Source organism: Colobus angolensis, unplaced genomic scaffold (assembly GCF_000951035.1).
Source record: "Colobus angolensis palliatus isolate OR3802 unplaced genomic scaffold, Cang.pa_1.0 Scaffold113, whole genome shotgun sequence".
Taxonomy (NCBI): domain Eukaryota; kingdom Metazoa; phylum Chordata; class Mammalia; order Primates; family Cercopithecidae; genus Colobus; species Colobus angolensis.
In genome coordinates, this window is record NW_012112364.1 from 2069596 (window position 1) to 2084650 (window position 15055).

A 15055-nucleotide genomic window follows, 5' to 3' on the forward strand; every position below is an offset into this window, starting at 1 on the left:
TCATTTATGAAAAAAATTCTTAGGAAACTAGGAATATAACTTCCTAAACTTGATTAATAGCACCTATGAAAAGCGCGCAGCTATCATTACACTGAAGAGTGAAAGTGGAAACATTTTCCTCACAGGTGGGAATATATCAAAGACACCTGCTCTCACCACTATTCAACATTGTGTGAGATGGCCTAACCAATTCAGTAAGAGAAAAAAAAGAAACAAAAGCAGAAATACAGAAAAAAGTAAAAGTATCCCTATTCATAAATGACATGATAATGTAGAAAAAATCCCAAGGAATCACCAAAAATCTACCAGTGAATTTAGAAATGTCTCAGGATATATACTACACCATATATATTTTTAAGTAAATAAATAATAAATAAAATGGAAAGTATATCTTTCTGCTGGCTTGAAAGTCTCAATACTATTATTCTTTGAATTGATCCAAGTTATAATCTCAACAAGCATTGAAAAAAAAAAACTAATTAGCAGATGTAAAAATTTATATGATAATGCTAAAGAACCTAAAATACCCCAAACAATTCTGACAAAGAATAAAGCTGGTGGCTTTACACCACCTGGCTTCAAGTCTTGCTAGAAAGGTAGAGTAATCTATTGGTATAAGGCTGTACAGAGAGAACAATGGAATGAAATAGAGTCCAAATGTATACTTTCTTTTTTTGCAAAGGTGCCAAAGGAATTCTATGGCAGAGGATGTTTTCCAAAAATGATGCTACAACTGTACATTCACGTAGGAGGGGGAATTCAAACTCTGTATCACACCACAAACAAAAATTAATTGAGTATATCATAGACTAAAAATTTAAAAACTATAAAGCTTTTAGAAGAAAATATTGGGAAATATTTTCACAGTCAGTGGGTAAAGATTTCTTCAGCCACATACAGAAAATAGCCATGAAAGTATAAAAAATGTATCAATTAAAAGAACTACATCTTCCAGCATGGTCTACCTTTGGTTAACAATATCCCCATCTCACCCCATTCTTCCCTCATGAAGGTCACTGTTACGTGCGCTCCCAAACCTGGAACCCTCATGAAGGTCACTGTTACGTGCGTTCCCAAACCTGGAACCCTCATGAAGGTAACTGTTACATGCGTTCCCAAACCTGGAACTTTAAGTGATTTTCTATTTTCGTTTAGATGTACACCCTTCTCCATTTCCATATACTTCTATCACAGTACTTGACAAGCTGTTCTTAGATTTATGAGTCTTTTTCCTCAACACAGTGTAAATTATTTTTACCTACTTGAGTTGAAGACTCATTGGTACAGAATCTAGTAAACTTGAAAAATTGTTTAACATTTCCAGGTCATAACAGACTATTATGGGTAAATATAATAGAAGGGCTGAGAGCAACAAAAGCAAAGATTATAATATATATTCTAGAATATTCTGTGTAAAGCCAGAAAAGACACATTTGGACCCATAGTTTTATAACAGTAAAAACTGAAGTAAAATCTCAAAAAGTAATGCTCAGTTTAAATGTATAGATAATTATTAACGCATTAACCCAAAGACTACTTCCCTTTGGAATAAAAATGAGATTCTAATCACAATATGGAAAACTATGCTTCCAAAATAAGAGGGCATGAATATTTACATACTCAGATGAACAGATACAAGCAATGAAAAGCAAATAATACAACCTCATTTTAATTTGACATAACTAATGACATAAGTTTCATTCTATTAAAATAAAAATATTAATTTTATATGGACTAACATGCCACTTTTACTGCTCTCAATGAAATAACTGGACCCTTTACTATCAGTGACAGCTATTGGGAAAGTATGTATTTATATAAACAACTGAAATTTACTTTACCCCAAATAAAGAGTTTACATAGACAGAACTACATGTTTCCTTTACTTCTCCTTAATAAATATATTTTCCTATAGTTGATATAAAAAATATTCACTAATTTTCAATTAATATGACAAATACAATACAGAGCCTTATATAGTTGGTACTCATAAGTCAGTTGATAATAATGATAAAAAGAACTTCACTTACTGCTATTTCTCTACATGCCGACATAGAGATCCCAGTTCCTTCTATTTGTTTTAAAGCATAGTCTTTATCATCCTTCCTGTAAAAACAAAGTTATTTTAATATATAGATAAATCTATATTTATGTGCATTTTTATAAAGTAAAATATAAATAAATATAAATCACGTTCAATACATATTTGACATCATTCAATATAATCACACAATGTTGTACAAGGAAAAACTTTTTAGACAACCTAGTCCAGTCCCATTATTTGATGAGGGAAGTTAGCTTCAAAGGAATAAAAAGACTTTTCCAAGGCTCCACAGTTACTTGTGGAAGACACAGATTGAGATATAGAGCTTCTGACTCCCACTAATAGATTCCTTCTGCTCTAATATAAGAATATAACACACACATATAAAATAAAATCTGCTTTCTAAAACCTATTCAGATATTAACGGGTCAGAAAACTTAAGAAATGAATGTGTCCCTAAAGCACAAAATGGTTACAATTTAAAACATGTTAATCATAATTTGATAATAAATAATTTAGGTCATCTCCAAAGACTTTCAAAGACACTAGCGCAACATGTGTTTATCGAACACTTACTACGTACCCAGAACTGTGCTAGGTACTGAGGATACAACAGGTTCCTTCTTTTAGAGAGTTTTCTGTGTCTACTGGCTTAAAAAGATAAGTAACCCATCATAATACAATATTATAAGTGCTATGATATGGCAAGTGCAACAGAAAAGGCTACTCAAAGGGGACTTGGTGGAGGCCCCAAGCAAAGACTCCTCAGAGGCTAGGTGTGGTAGCTCACGCCAGTAATCCCAGGACTTTGGGAAGCCGAGGCAGGCAGATCACAAGGTCAGGAGATCGAGATCATCCTGGTTAACACGATGAAACCCTTTCTCTATTAAAAATACAAAAAAATTAGCCAGGCGTGGTGGCAGGCACCTGTAGTCCCAGCTACTCGGGAGGCTGGGCCAGGAGAATGGCGTGAACCCGGGAGGTGGAGCTTGCAGTGAGCCAAGACCGCACCACTGCACTCCAGCGTGGGCGACAGAGCGAGACTCCATCTCCCAAAAAACAAACAAAACAACCCTCCTCAGAGAAAATGCCATCTGAGGCCTAAATGGCTGTTCTTAAACCTTTTGGTCCCAGAATCCCTTTATTCTCTTGAAAATTACTGTGGACCCTGACGAGCTTTGGTTTATTATATCTATCAATATATACCCTATACAAATTTTTAAATGGGAACTTTTATAACTACATAAGTTTATATCCACCAGCCACCAGAGCAATGGAATAGCATCATCACATGTTGGATCATCTCTGAAAGAAATCCACTAGGCATTCATCAGAATGAGAATAAAAAGCAAATAATATCATAGTATTATTACAAAAATAGTGTTGACCTTACAGACCCTCTGAAAGGATACAGACACCCATGGTTTCCAGGATCACACTTTGATCACTTGATAATGTGTGTGTGTGTGTGTGTGTGTGTGTGTGTGTGTGTGTGTGTGTGCGTCAGTTAAGAGAGGGGCAGTCACATGAGGCAAGAGAAAAAGCAATTGAGGGAGACTGGATACTGTATATAACTGGAGATGAGGCTGGGGATAAAATCAGGAACCACAACACAAAAGTCTTTTCATGCCAAGAACAACAAGAAGGGCTCCTTTAAAGGTTTTTTGTTGCTGTTGTTGTTGTTGTTGTTGTTGTTATTAAGCAACAGAACATCAATTATATTTTATCTGGAAAATGTATCTTCAGCTGCCTTGTGAATGCTTAGTGGGAGTAAGTAAGGACAGGAGGCAGACAGAACAGTTACAAGTAATTAGTATTAAAATTATTCAGTGAGAGATGATGATGGCTATTGCAGAATGGTGGTTACTACAGAGAACAGACAGATAAGAAGCAGGGTCCTTTATGATTGACTATTGTAGGTAAGGAAGAAGAAGTTAAAGACAATGATTTCTTCCACAGGCAACAAAGTAATGACAGCATTATTCACTGAAATAAAAAACCAGGTAGGAGGAAAAGCTTTGAGGGAACAAGTAGTATGTGATAGGTCCATTCTGTGAGTTTTGGGGACTAGTGAGACATCTAAGTGGGCATAGCTGCTGGCAAGTGGAATAAACACTAAAGCTCAAGAGCAAGCTGAAGATACAGATTTACTGGAATCAGCATGATGCAGTGATCGAAGCCGTAAGAGTAGGTTCAATGAGAGCAAAGAGAAGGACTGTCAAGAAAAAGATTTTCAAAAAGGGCAGAATAGCAAATAGTATAAAAATCTGCAGACAGGTCTAGTAAGTTAAGAACTGAAAAGTATCTACTGAATTTAGCAACGATTAAGTCAACAATGGATAGTGGAGTAGGCAAAAATAGTTGCAGCAATGTGGTGGCAGGGTCTATATTGCAGAAGGCTGAGGGGTGAACGAGACATACGTAAACTAAGACAACATATGTAAGCAATTCTTTGAAAGTGAAAAACAAGGCAGGTGCTGTAGTAATACACAAGGTTAAAGAGTTATTATTTCTTAAGATGGAAGACACTTGAGTATGATAAGCACTGACAGAAAGAACCCAGAGAAAAAGAGCTGATAATACAGGAGAGGAGAAAAAAAATTCAGAGAACAAGCTTTCCGGGTCTTTGCTCTCTGGCTTGAAGGAGAAACATCTATTCCATTGTAATAGGAAGAAAGGACAGATAAAGGAACGAATACAAATGGAAAGAAGTTGGTTCAGAGGCAAAAAGCTGGAGGAGTTCCCGTTTTGATATGTTCATTTTTTTTCTGAAAGTGGCAAATGAGGTCATATACTTTCAGTACATGAAGGACAGAGGTGATAGGACTGGAGACTTCAGTAGCGAGATAGTTTAAGTGAACAAATTAAGCCTTTATAAAATCAATTAATTTAAGTCAATTTAATACTTGGTTATTTTAAATTATTACTAAAACGTAACATTGCTTTATCTTTGTTTTTACAACATATTTTATACCAAATCCTTACTTGGGAAAAGAAATCACAATTACAACATTATTTTTCTGGAAAAACATTTGTTTCATAACCATCAGTTTTACAGCATATATAGTAAAGCATCATTGGTACTCATTATATGAAAAAGACATTAAGAGGATCTGTACTTAATGTTCACTGTCTGAACGGTTTCTGAAAGAAAGAAGAAGTTAAGGACATAAAAATAAAACAAAACTGGAATCAGAATAGTCTATTAGACACTTTCATGGGCAGGGTTATTGATTTAACCAGATGGTCAATCCAAGGGTATAACACATTCTATTATATCTACTGTTTAAGAATTACATCCTAGGATCGAACCCCCTACTAAGAAAGAGAGTGGTAGGAAAGAAAGTAATTTAAACTAAAGATTTACCCATTCACCTCCTTAATATCCACCACTTTCTCTTGTTTAAAAATGCCCAAGGTGGTATATGACAATTTCTTCTCTGTGAACTAAAAAAAATTCTTATATTCAATCAGTCTTCTCCCCTACTCCAAGTAATTATATGTTTTTTACTTTATAAAAGTATATTAGAAAGAAATGTGCAATGAAGAAAAATAATACCAAATAAATTATAAATGATATTTGATTATAAAAAAGGCAACCTCCTCTTGAAAAATCACCTAACATAATTACAACATAATGTAATAGTGCCATGTGGTTTACATGGCAAATTTATCTCTCCATCCACACATTTTTTTAGTAAAAGACACAAAGGAGATGAAAAAGATTTGTTCACTAGTGTCAGTAATGATCCAAGGGAAGTAGATTAAATGAATGGTTATGATACAGACTGAGTATCCCTTATCTGCAACGCATGGGATGAGAAGTGTTTCAAAATTCTGATTTTCAGGAGATTGTGGAATATTTGCCCATACATAATGAGATATCTTGGGAATGAGATCCAAGTTAAACACAGGATTGATTTTATGTTTCATATACACCACATACACATTGCCTGAAGGTAATTTTATATACCATTTAAAATAATTTTGTGCATTAAAACAAAGTTTGTGTACACTGAACCATCAGAAAGCAAAAGTTTCACTATCTCTGCCACGCCTGTGAACCATCTGTGGTTGCCTGGCATCACCATCATTCATGACTCTGAATTTATATGCTACTAGTAACTAATTATTTTCTTACACTTAAGTACTTGATAGTAAAAAAAATACAGCATATCAGCCGGGCACGGTGGCTCACACCTGTAATCCCAGCACTTTGGGAGGCCAAGGCAGGCAGATCACCTGAGGTCAGGAGTTCAAGGCCAGCCTGGACAACATAATGAAACCCCGTCTGTACTAAAAATACGAAAACTAGCCAGGTATGTTAGTGGACGCCTGCAATCCCAGCTACTCAGGAAGCTGAGGCAGAAGAATTGCTTGAACCTGGGAGGTGGAGGTTGCAGTGAGCCAGGATCGCACCACTGCACTCCAGCCTGGGGGACGAGAGAAACACTCTGTCTCAAAAAAAAAAAAAAAGAATGCATATAATTAATATTGTGAAAAAATGTGTTCAGGGTAATCCTAAGCAGCACAGTAGCATCACCAGAATACCTTTTCTCCCTTGAGGACACTGAATCAATGGTGTGTTACACACCTGCATTTGACTACACCCTGTCACATGAAATCAGATGTGGAATTTTCCACTTGTGGCATCAGGCCAGTGCTCAAAAAGTTTCAGATTGTGTAGCATTTTGGATTTCTGATTTTTGGATGAGAGGTGTGCAACCTGAATAGTGTTCTAAGCACTAGAGAAAGAGGAGACAACACAGTGTATGTTCAAGGTTTGAAGCTGGATAAGAGAAGGCTTCAGAAAGTCTATTTAACCTAGATTCTGAAGACTTAAGAAATTTGATAAAAATACTTAACAAACTAGGCATAGAAGGAATATAGCTCAAAATAATGCAGGTCATATACGACAAACCCACAGCTAACATCATATGAATGAGGAAGTTGAAAACCTTTCCTCCAGGAACTGGAAGAAGACAAGGATGCTCACTTTCGCCACTCTTATTCAACACAGCACTGGAAGTCCTGGGTAGAGTGATCAGACAGGAGAAAGAAATAAAAGGCCTCAAAATTCAAAAGTAGTCAAACAGTCTCTCTTTGCTGATGATATGGTTATATATATACATATATATATGTATGTATTATATGGAGTCTTGCTCTGTTGCCCAGGCTGGAGTGCAGTGGCATGATCTCAGCTCACGGCAGCCTCTGCCTCCTGGGTTTAAGTGATTGTCCTGCCTCAGCCTCCTGAGTAGCTGGGATTACAGGCACACATCGTCATGCCTGGCTAATTTTTGTATTTTTAGTAGAGACAGGGTTTCACATGTCAGTCAGGCTGGTCTCGAACTCCTGACCTCAAGTGATCCGCCCACCTCAGCCTCCCAAATGATATTGTATTAAAAAAAAACCTAAAGACTCCACCAAAAACAACTCTTAGATTTGGCAAATAAATTCAGTAAAGTTGCAGGTTACAAAATCAATGTAAAAAAGTCAGTATTGTTTCTATATACCAAAAATGATCCAACCAAGAAAGAAATCAAGAAGTCACTTAAAAAGCTAGAAAAAAATTAAAATACCTAGGAGTAAATTTAACTAGGAATATGGAAATCTCTATGAGAAGGACTACAAAACACTGTTAAAAGAAATTAAAAATGACATAAACAAAAGGAAAAACATCCCAGGCCCATGGATCAGAAGAATCAATATTGTTAAAATGACCATACTGCCCAAATCTACAGATTTAATGCAATCCCTATCAAAATACCAATGCTATTCTTCACAGAGTCAGAAGAAATAATCCTAAAATTTGTATGGAACCAAAAAAGAGCCCCAATAGTCAAGAGCAATCCTGAACAAAAAGAACATAGCTGGAGGCATCACGTTACCTGACTTCAAAACACATTACAAGGCTATAACCAAAACAGCATGGTATTGGTACAAAAACAGGTAAGTAGCCCAATGGAGCAGAATGAAGAACTCAGCAATAAAGCTACATATTTATAGCCAACTTATCTTTGATAGAGCTGACAAAAACTTGTAACAAGGAAAAGGACATCCTCTTTAATAAATGATGCTGGGAAAACTAGATAGCCACATGCAGAAGATCTAGGCAAAGAATTTGTGACTAAGACCTCAAAAGCACAGGCAACAAAACCAAAAACAGACAATGAGACTTTATTACACAAAAAAGCTTCTGCACGGCAAAAGAAATAGCATAGAAGAGACAACCTGTTGAATGGAAGAAAATATTTGAAAACTATTCATCTAAGGGGACTAATACCCAGAATATAAAAGGAACTCAAACAACCCAACAGGAGAAAACCAAATAATCCCATGAAAAAGTGGGCAAAGGACATGAATAGATATGTTTCAAAAGAAGACATACAAAGAGCCAACAGTTATATGAAAAAAATGCTCAATATCACTGATCATCAGAGAAATGCAAATCAAAACCACAAGGAGATACCATCTTCTGCCGGTGAGGATGGCGTTCATTAAAAAGACAAAAGATAACAGATGTTGGTGCGGACACAGAGAAAGGGAACTCTTACACATGGTGGCTGGGAGTGTAAACTAGCACAGCCACTATAGAAAACTATAGTTTTCTATACATGGCAATTTCTCAAAAAGCTAAAAATTGAAATACCATTCAATCCAGCAATCTCACTACTGGGTATCCACTAAAACAAAAAGAAACCAATATATCAAAATGATACCGGCACTCACATGCTTATAGCAGCACTATTCACAATAGCAAAGATAGACATAAACCTAAGTGTCCATCAACAGATGATCGGATAACGAATATGTGGTATATATACACTATAGAATACTATTCAACCACACACAAAAAAGAAGGAAATCATGCCACTTGCAGCAACATGGATAACACTGGAGGTCAACGTGGCGGAAATAGCTTAAGTGAAATAAGCCAGATGCAAAAAGACAAATATTGCATGTTCTCACTTAACCTGTGGGAGTTAAAAAAAAAAAAAAAATTGAACACGTGAAAGAAGAGTGAAAAAATAGATAACAGAGACTGGGAAAGTAAGTAGGAGGCAAAAGGGTGAATGAAAAGTGGTTAAAGGGTATAAACATACAGTAAGATAAAAGGAATAAATTCAGCCGGGTATGGTAGCTCACGTCTGTAATCCCAGCACTTGGGGAGGAAAAGGCGGGCAGATCACTTGAGGTCAGGAGTTTGAGGCCAGCCTGGCCAACATGGTGAAACCCCACCTCCACTAAAAATACAAAATTAGTCAGGCATGGTGGTGCACAGCTGTAGTCCCAGCTACTAGGGAGGCTGAAGCGGGAGATCACTTGAACTCAGGAGACAGAGGTTGCAGTAAGCTGAGATTGTGCCACTGCACTCCAGCCTAGGCGACAGAGACTCTGTCTCATACAAAAAATAAATAAATGGAATAAATTGAACATTTGACAGCAGAGTGGGATGACTACAATTAACAAAAATGTACTGTAGTTGGATGATAGACATCCTGAATTCCCTGATTTGATCACAACGTATTATATACATGTAACAAATGTTCTCATGTAACTCATAAATTTGGGCATGTACACACACAAAAAGACTTTAAAAGTTTGTCAGGAAGAGAGGGAGGCCCTGGGGAAATAAATCAGTAGTTACATGAGACACCCCAGGATGTGGAATCAGTATATACAAATCTGTGGAAGCATGGAAAGGGTCTGCCATGCTCAGAGAACAGTAAAGACTAGCAGCAAGTAGTTTAATATCACTAAACATGCCACAAAATAAATGGCTACCAGTAACAGCCCTGAGGACAGATGAGATTTTATAAATAGATGGCCGGGTGCAGTGGCACAGGCTTGTAATCCCAGCACTTTGGGAGGCCGAGGCGGGTGGATCACCTGAGGTCAGGAGGTTGAGACCAGCCTGCCCAATGTGGTGAAACCCCGTCTCTACTAAAAATACAAAAAATTAGCCAGGCGTGGTGGTGGGTGCCTGTAATCCCAGCTACTTGGGAGGCTGAGGTAGGAGAATTGCTTGAATCCGGGAGGCAGAGGTTGCAGTGAGCCGAGATCCTGCCACTTTACTCCAGCCTGGGCGACAAGAGCAAAACTCTGTCTCAAAAAAAAAAAAAAAACAAAAACAGAAATAGGCAACGTAAGATGAGGGATATTTTATGCCACCTGTCTCAAAAGAGGTGTGTAGAGTGTCCAAAACAAGTTAAGAAGAAAATATTGTATTAACAAAATAAAGCTGAGGGAAAACGTGTTGTGTGAGAAAACCAAAAATAAGAGGACCATGATGAAAATTCACCTTTAAGAGATGGGAGGAGTAGGATGAAAATATAAAATGGCCACAAAGGACTGGTTAAAAAACTGAGCAGTGTTTTGGTAAAAGAGAGTATGGAGCACACAATCAAACTACACTGCTTCCTAAAACTCTACTTAAACTATGGTAAAGAGAATTTTTAAAAGACATAAGGACAATAAGGATAAAAACTGAGATCAAAGATAGCATAAAAATGTGGAAACTAGAAAGCAAATGGACAAAAAGTAGCTGATTAAGAGGATTCAAGAAAACAAAATCAGAAGTTGACAGTGAAGAAAGCCAAGAACCAATTAGACTTACATAGCAAAATCATGCAATGGCAGAGAATTGAGACTATAAGATACTGCTAAAGTAGAAATGGCTGAATGGAAAACAAAGTAGAGGAGATATCCTAAAACAGAATAGTAAGAGACAAAGTGAGAGAGGGGCAAAAGAAAAATAGGAAAATTGGAGGAGCAGTACAAGCAATTTAAGAAAACTTCCAAATTGAAAGACATAATTTCTAAAACTGGGTCTACCAAATTCCAATCACAAATAAATGAAAATAGGCCTACCCCAAGATACAATATCTACATATTTCAGAAAAGGGGAGACAAACAGTACATTTTACATTATACAAGCTCCCAGTGGGGATGGGTAACAAATTACTTAGAAAGAGATCAGGAATCAGGAGACCTTTGGTCCTCTCAAAATGAGTTTTGCAAGCTAGAAGTTCTAGACTAGCTCTGCATTGTATAAAATCATTATATACTGATTACACTGTCAACAGATGTGCTTTAAGGTTTAAGCTCTGTGTAGGAGCCTGTTCTGGAGAATTAAATTTTCAGTTGCAATGACAGAAAAATATTCTGAAATAGTCAACCAGATCACAGAGCTGGCATCAGATTGTAAAGCAGTACACTACTTCTTTCATGGAAAAAGACATGCTTTAAGGAAAACAAAACAGCTGAAATAATCATAATCACTGTGTTTAGTTATATAGCAAGAACTGTGAATTACCTAAAGGCTAATGTGTAGGTCTAAGATTTAATTATCTTAAATATGTGATAATGTGTAAGATCATAAACAACTGCCATTGCATGCTGAGGTATAACGATTATTTAAGGGGGAAAAGTCAGTGAGAATGCTGGACTATGACATAAAATCTTAGTGGCTGTGCAACTAATAAACCAGTTTGGTTCGAATGCTTTCGAGTTGTTAAATGAACAGCCTAAGTTGCTTTGGTGTGGTATCTTTGGTATTTTTAATGACCATAGTATTTCCAACTAGGGAAAGAAAGCAAAAGTTAAACAAAACAAACAAACAAAAAAAAAAAGATGGCTCTTAAATATACATTCTTGGGCCTTAGCCATATTTTAAATCATTTTTAATAAAATTTCATTATTGAAAACAATCAAAGGTCCTAACAATTATTGTTCTTGCTTTATTTTCTTCCTTTTTATTTTTGTTTGAGACAAAGTCTGGCTCTGTCACCCTGGCTGGAGTGCAGTGGCACAATCTTGGCTCACTGCAAACTCCACCTCCTGGATTCAAGTGATTTTCCTGCCTCAGCCTCCCGAGTAGCTGGGATTACAGGCACCCACCACCACACCCAGCTAATTTTTGTATTCTTAGTAGAGACAGGGTTTAACCATGTTGCCCAGGCTGGTCTCGAACTCCTGACCTCAGGCGATCCACCTGCCTCGGCCTCCCAAAGTTCCGGGATTACAGGAATGAGCCACCGCACCTGACTGTTCTTGCTTTATTTTCAAAAACTGTCTATAACTATTTCTTACCTTGGATATCATGACTCAGGTTACCAATTGTATCATTTAAAACTTTCCTAGACTTAGGTCCCAAATTCAGAGTAACAAAGCTAATAAAACGTATTTTACGCCTAAAATATCTTTAAATTTTCTGGAATGGCCATGAGGTAACACAAAGATTTATTCCTTTACCTTAAAAAAGGAAGGATAATAGAAATAATTAGATTTGGCCAATATTCCTACAATGTTATTTAATTCAAAATTATAAAAATTCTTATTGCTACATTAATTTATTTGGTAAATCACAAGAGAAATTTGGGCTCTATAAATCAATTATATGCAAATAAAATATTAATGAATATATCTTCAATGGTTATGTACTTTAAATTGAAAAGAGGCAAACTCATGCTCATATATAAAAACTGATACAATAACTACTTCAAATTGGTTTTTGTTTCTAGATTTCAATATCCTTATTAATCATGGACAATCAAGGTACACTTGATAGAAACTAAAGGATTTGTCAAATTCCTCACTATTCATAATATGTCTAACTCCCTGCATAACTACTGACTGAATCTGTGTATTGTATGCCAATAGATGATCCAGTCTTTCCCATTCTATTAATTCTAGTTAAGATAATAACTTTCCAGGGCTGCTGAATCTTATCATTGATGGAAACAACTATCTTCCTTTGCTAGGTACTTAATCAGCTGTATATGGTAGCAGATTAGGTGTCTGGCTATTTTTGAAGCATCATTAGACAAAGACTGCACTTGAATACACTCCAACGACTTTGCCAGATTCTGTTAACAACTAATGCAGCAGTAAAACACCTTGGCTCTGAATTGTAGCACCACAACAGATCCTCAAATTACTAAAGGTTTGTCCCAGTCAGAGACCTCAAACTAAAGATTCTTAAGAATCTTCCAGAAGAAGATGACCTTAGAGACAGATATAGCTTCTACCCAAGACTTCTGGATCAAGAGGAATGAAAGAGACAGCTTCTACTCAGGACCCATGGAATAAAGATCTAGATGGCCAGAACCATAGATTATCAGGCTTCTAAGCTATTTTCTTTCCTCTGGTTTAAATTTCTGAATTGTTAACAGGCACCTGTTAACTACAATGATACCTATAAGACCTTACCCATAATATTGCTTTGTGCATCCCTAGTCACTGTGTGTATGAGTCTATTGTCAGGATACAATTTGCTCGTGATTTTACTAAAATATGCAATCAAACCAATGGTTGAGATTGTAGCCACTTTCTTTTGGGTGCAACTCAGCTTACTCTAGTTCCTGGGCAATTACATTCAACTACTAAGCAACTCTTTAAATAGTAAACTAAAAATAGTAAACAGGACTGATATCCCTATGATGTCATACTTAGGGAAGTTTCTGTCAGCACCAAAACCATACTTAGGGACCGTGGCTCTTGGCTTAGAAGTGGAATACAAACTCTGTTAATAATCTCTCAGCATTTGTCAGTGTTAAATTACTCAAAGTGACCTCCAGAACTTTAAATGTGTACAGCTATTTTTCTTTCAGATGACTCAACAGCTAACCTTAAAACAACAACAAAAGGTATACATAAAGAATTGACTCCAGTCCAACAACAGATGAGGATCTGTATTTCATTGAACAATGATCTGAATACCCTGAATCTGGCCAAAAGGAGGGACTCAGAAAGTGAAAGCAACCCCACTGATAATCATATTATGATTTCCTAACAGATTAGTAGCATGGCCAGTACCAAGAGAACCCAGCCCTGCTTCACTCCTCCCAAATGAAATGCTGAAGCACCTAATTACCAAACTGACCTCAAGTGATGACAATATCCAATCCAGATCTGTTCTACTTCCCCTAGTCTTTCCTCAGAATTATTCAGCCCAAGCCAAATCCCTTTAAAGCACTTGCTCTTTTCTTACCAAGATACCTCATACTTCATCCGGCGTGAGCTCTCCCTTGCTAGAGCAGGCTAATAAGTTTTGACCACAGGTGCACTCCTGGTGGCATTTATCATTTATCATGCCCAATAATCTTACACCAGATTACAATGCATCAGAGCAAATTAAACAACACTTTCTTTTACATGTGGTAAAACCTGAAAGAGCACATTCTAGCTAGTCAAGCTATGTTTTGTTTAAGGTCCCTTGACATATTAACACATACTGCTTTTTTTTTTTATCATTCTGACAAATGAAACATACAAGCTAGCTTTTTAGTTAATGACATAAGTTTACTCAAAAGATTATTAGAACTATTAATTCTATATTTGTGGGAATTTCCTGGAAAATTGGGGGAAGTTCCTGTGCTTGGCACTATTACAGTCTCTGAGATATGGCACTGAACAAGATAGATTCAACAGGAATTACTTTCAAGTTTCCTGGCAGCTCCAGATGCCAAGCTCCAAGAAGTTGCAAGGCTTCTTGTAAACCTAGCAATGAATACCTCTCCTCTGCATTATCTCATGAAATTCAAGCCAGGTTTATAATTCAAATTCATCTTTACCTTGTTTGGAGAAACAGCAGAGCTTAAAAAAATATTTGCCTTGGAGGTTGAAAGAAACACTTGGTCTTTTCCTGTCTGTTTCAGTTATAAAATTACAGTACATTATCAGAACTAGAATATGGAGGTTTTCCATTAAATTGCTTACCAATCAGTCTTTCTTAAATTATCTTCCCAAAGTCATTTGCCTTAACAACAACTCTATTAAGAAAAAAAAAAATTATACTTATTGGATCTTCATTTCAAGAATCATATTTTGACACTGATCATTTATAATCATTTTTTTCTCCTTAACATTCATGCTAGAAGATATGGGCAACCCTAAAAACAGAAATTAGTGTACATGAACACTTTTGCACCCAAATGGTTAGTATTTCCTGCTATTTCATAGATCTGCCTAATTTATTTCTACTTGGCCTGAAACATATTTTTCTTA

At 36.4% G+C, this 15055-nt stretch overlaps 1 protein-coding gene across 4 annotated transcripts in view; it reads right to left on the reverse strand.

The window, feature by feature from the left end:
* The window catches only part of CDK8 (cyclin-dependent kinase 8), a 152070-nt gene that overhangs the window by 69110 nt on the left and 67905 nt on the right, over nt 1-15055 (reverse strand). For all 4 annotated transcript variants that reach the window (XM_011958551.1, XM_011958543.1, XM_011958522.1 and 1 more), the window contains one exon: nt 2031-2106. In XM_011958551.1, coding sequence (XP_011813941.1) covers nt 2031-2106 — 76 coding nt within the window. The remainder of the gene's footprint in view (nt 1-2030; nt 2107-15055) is intronic.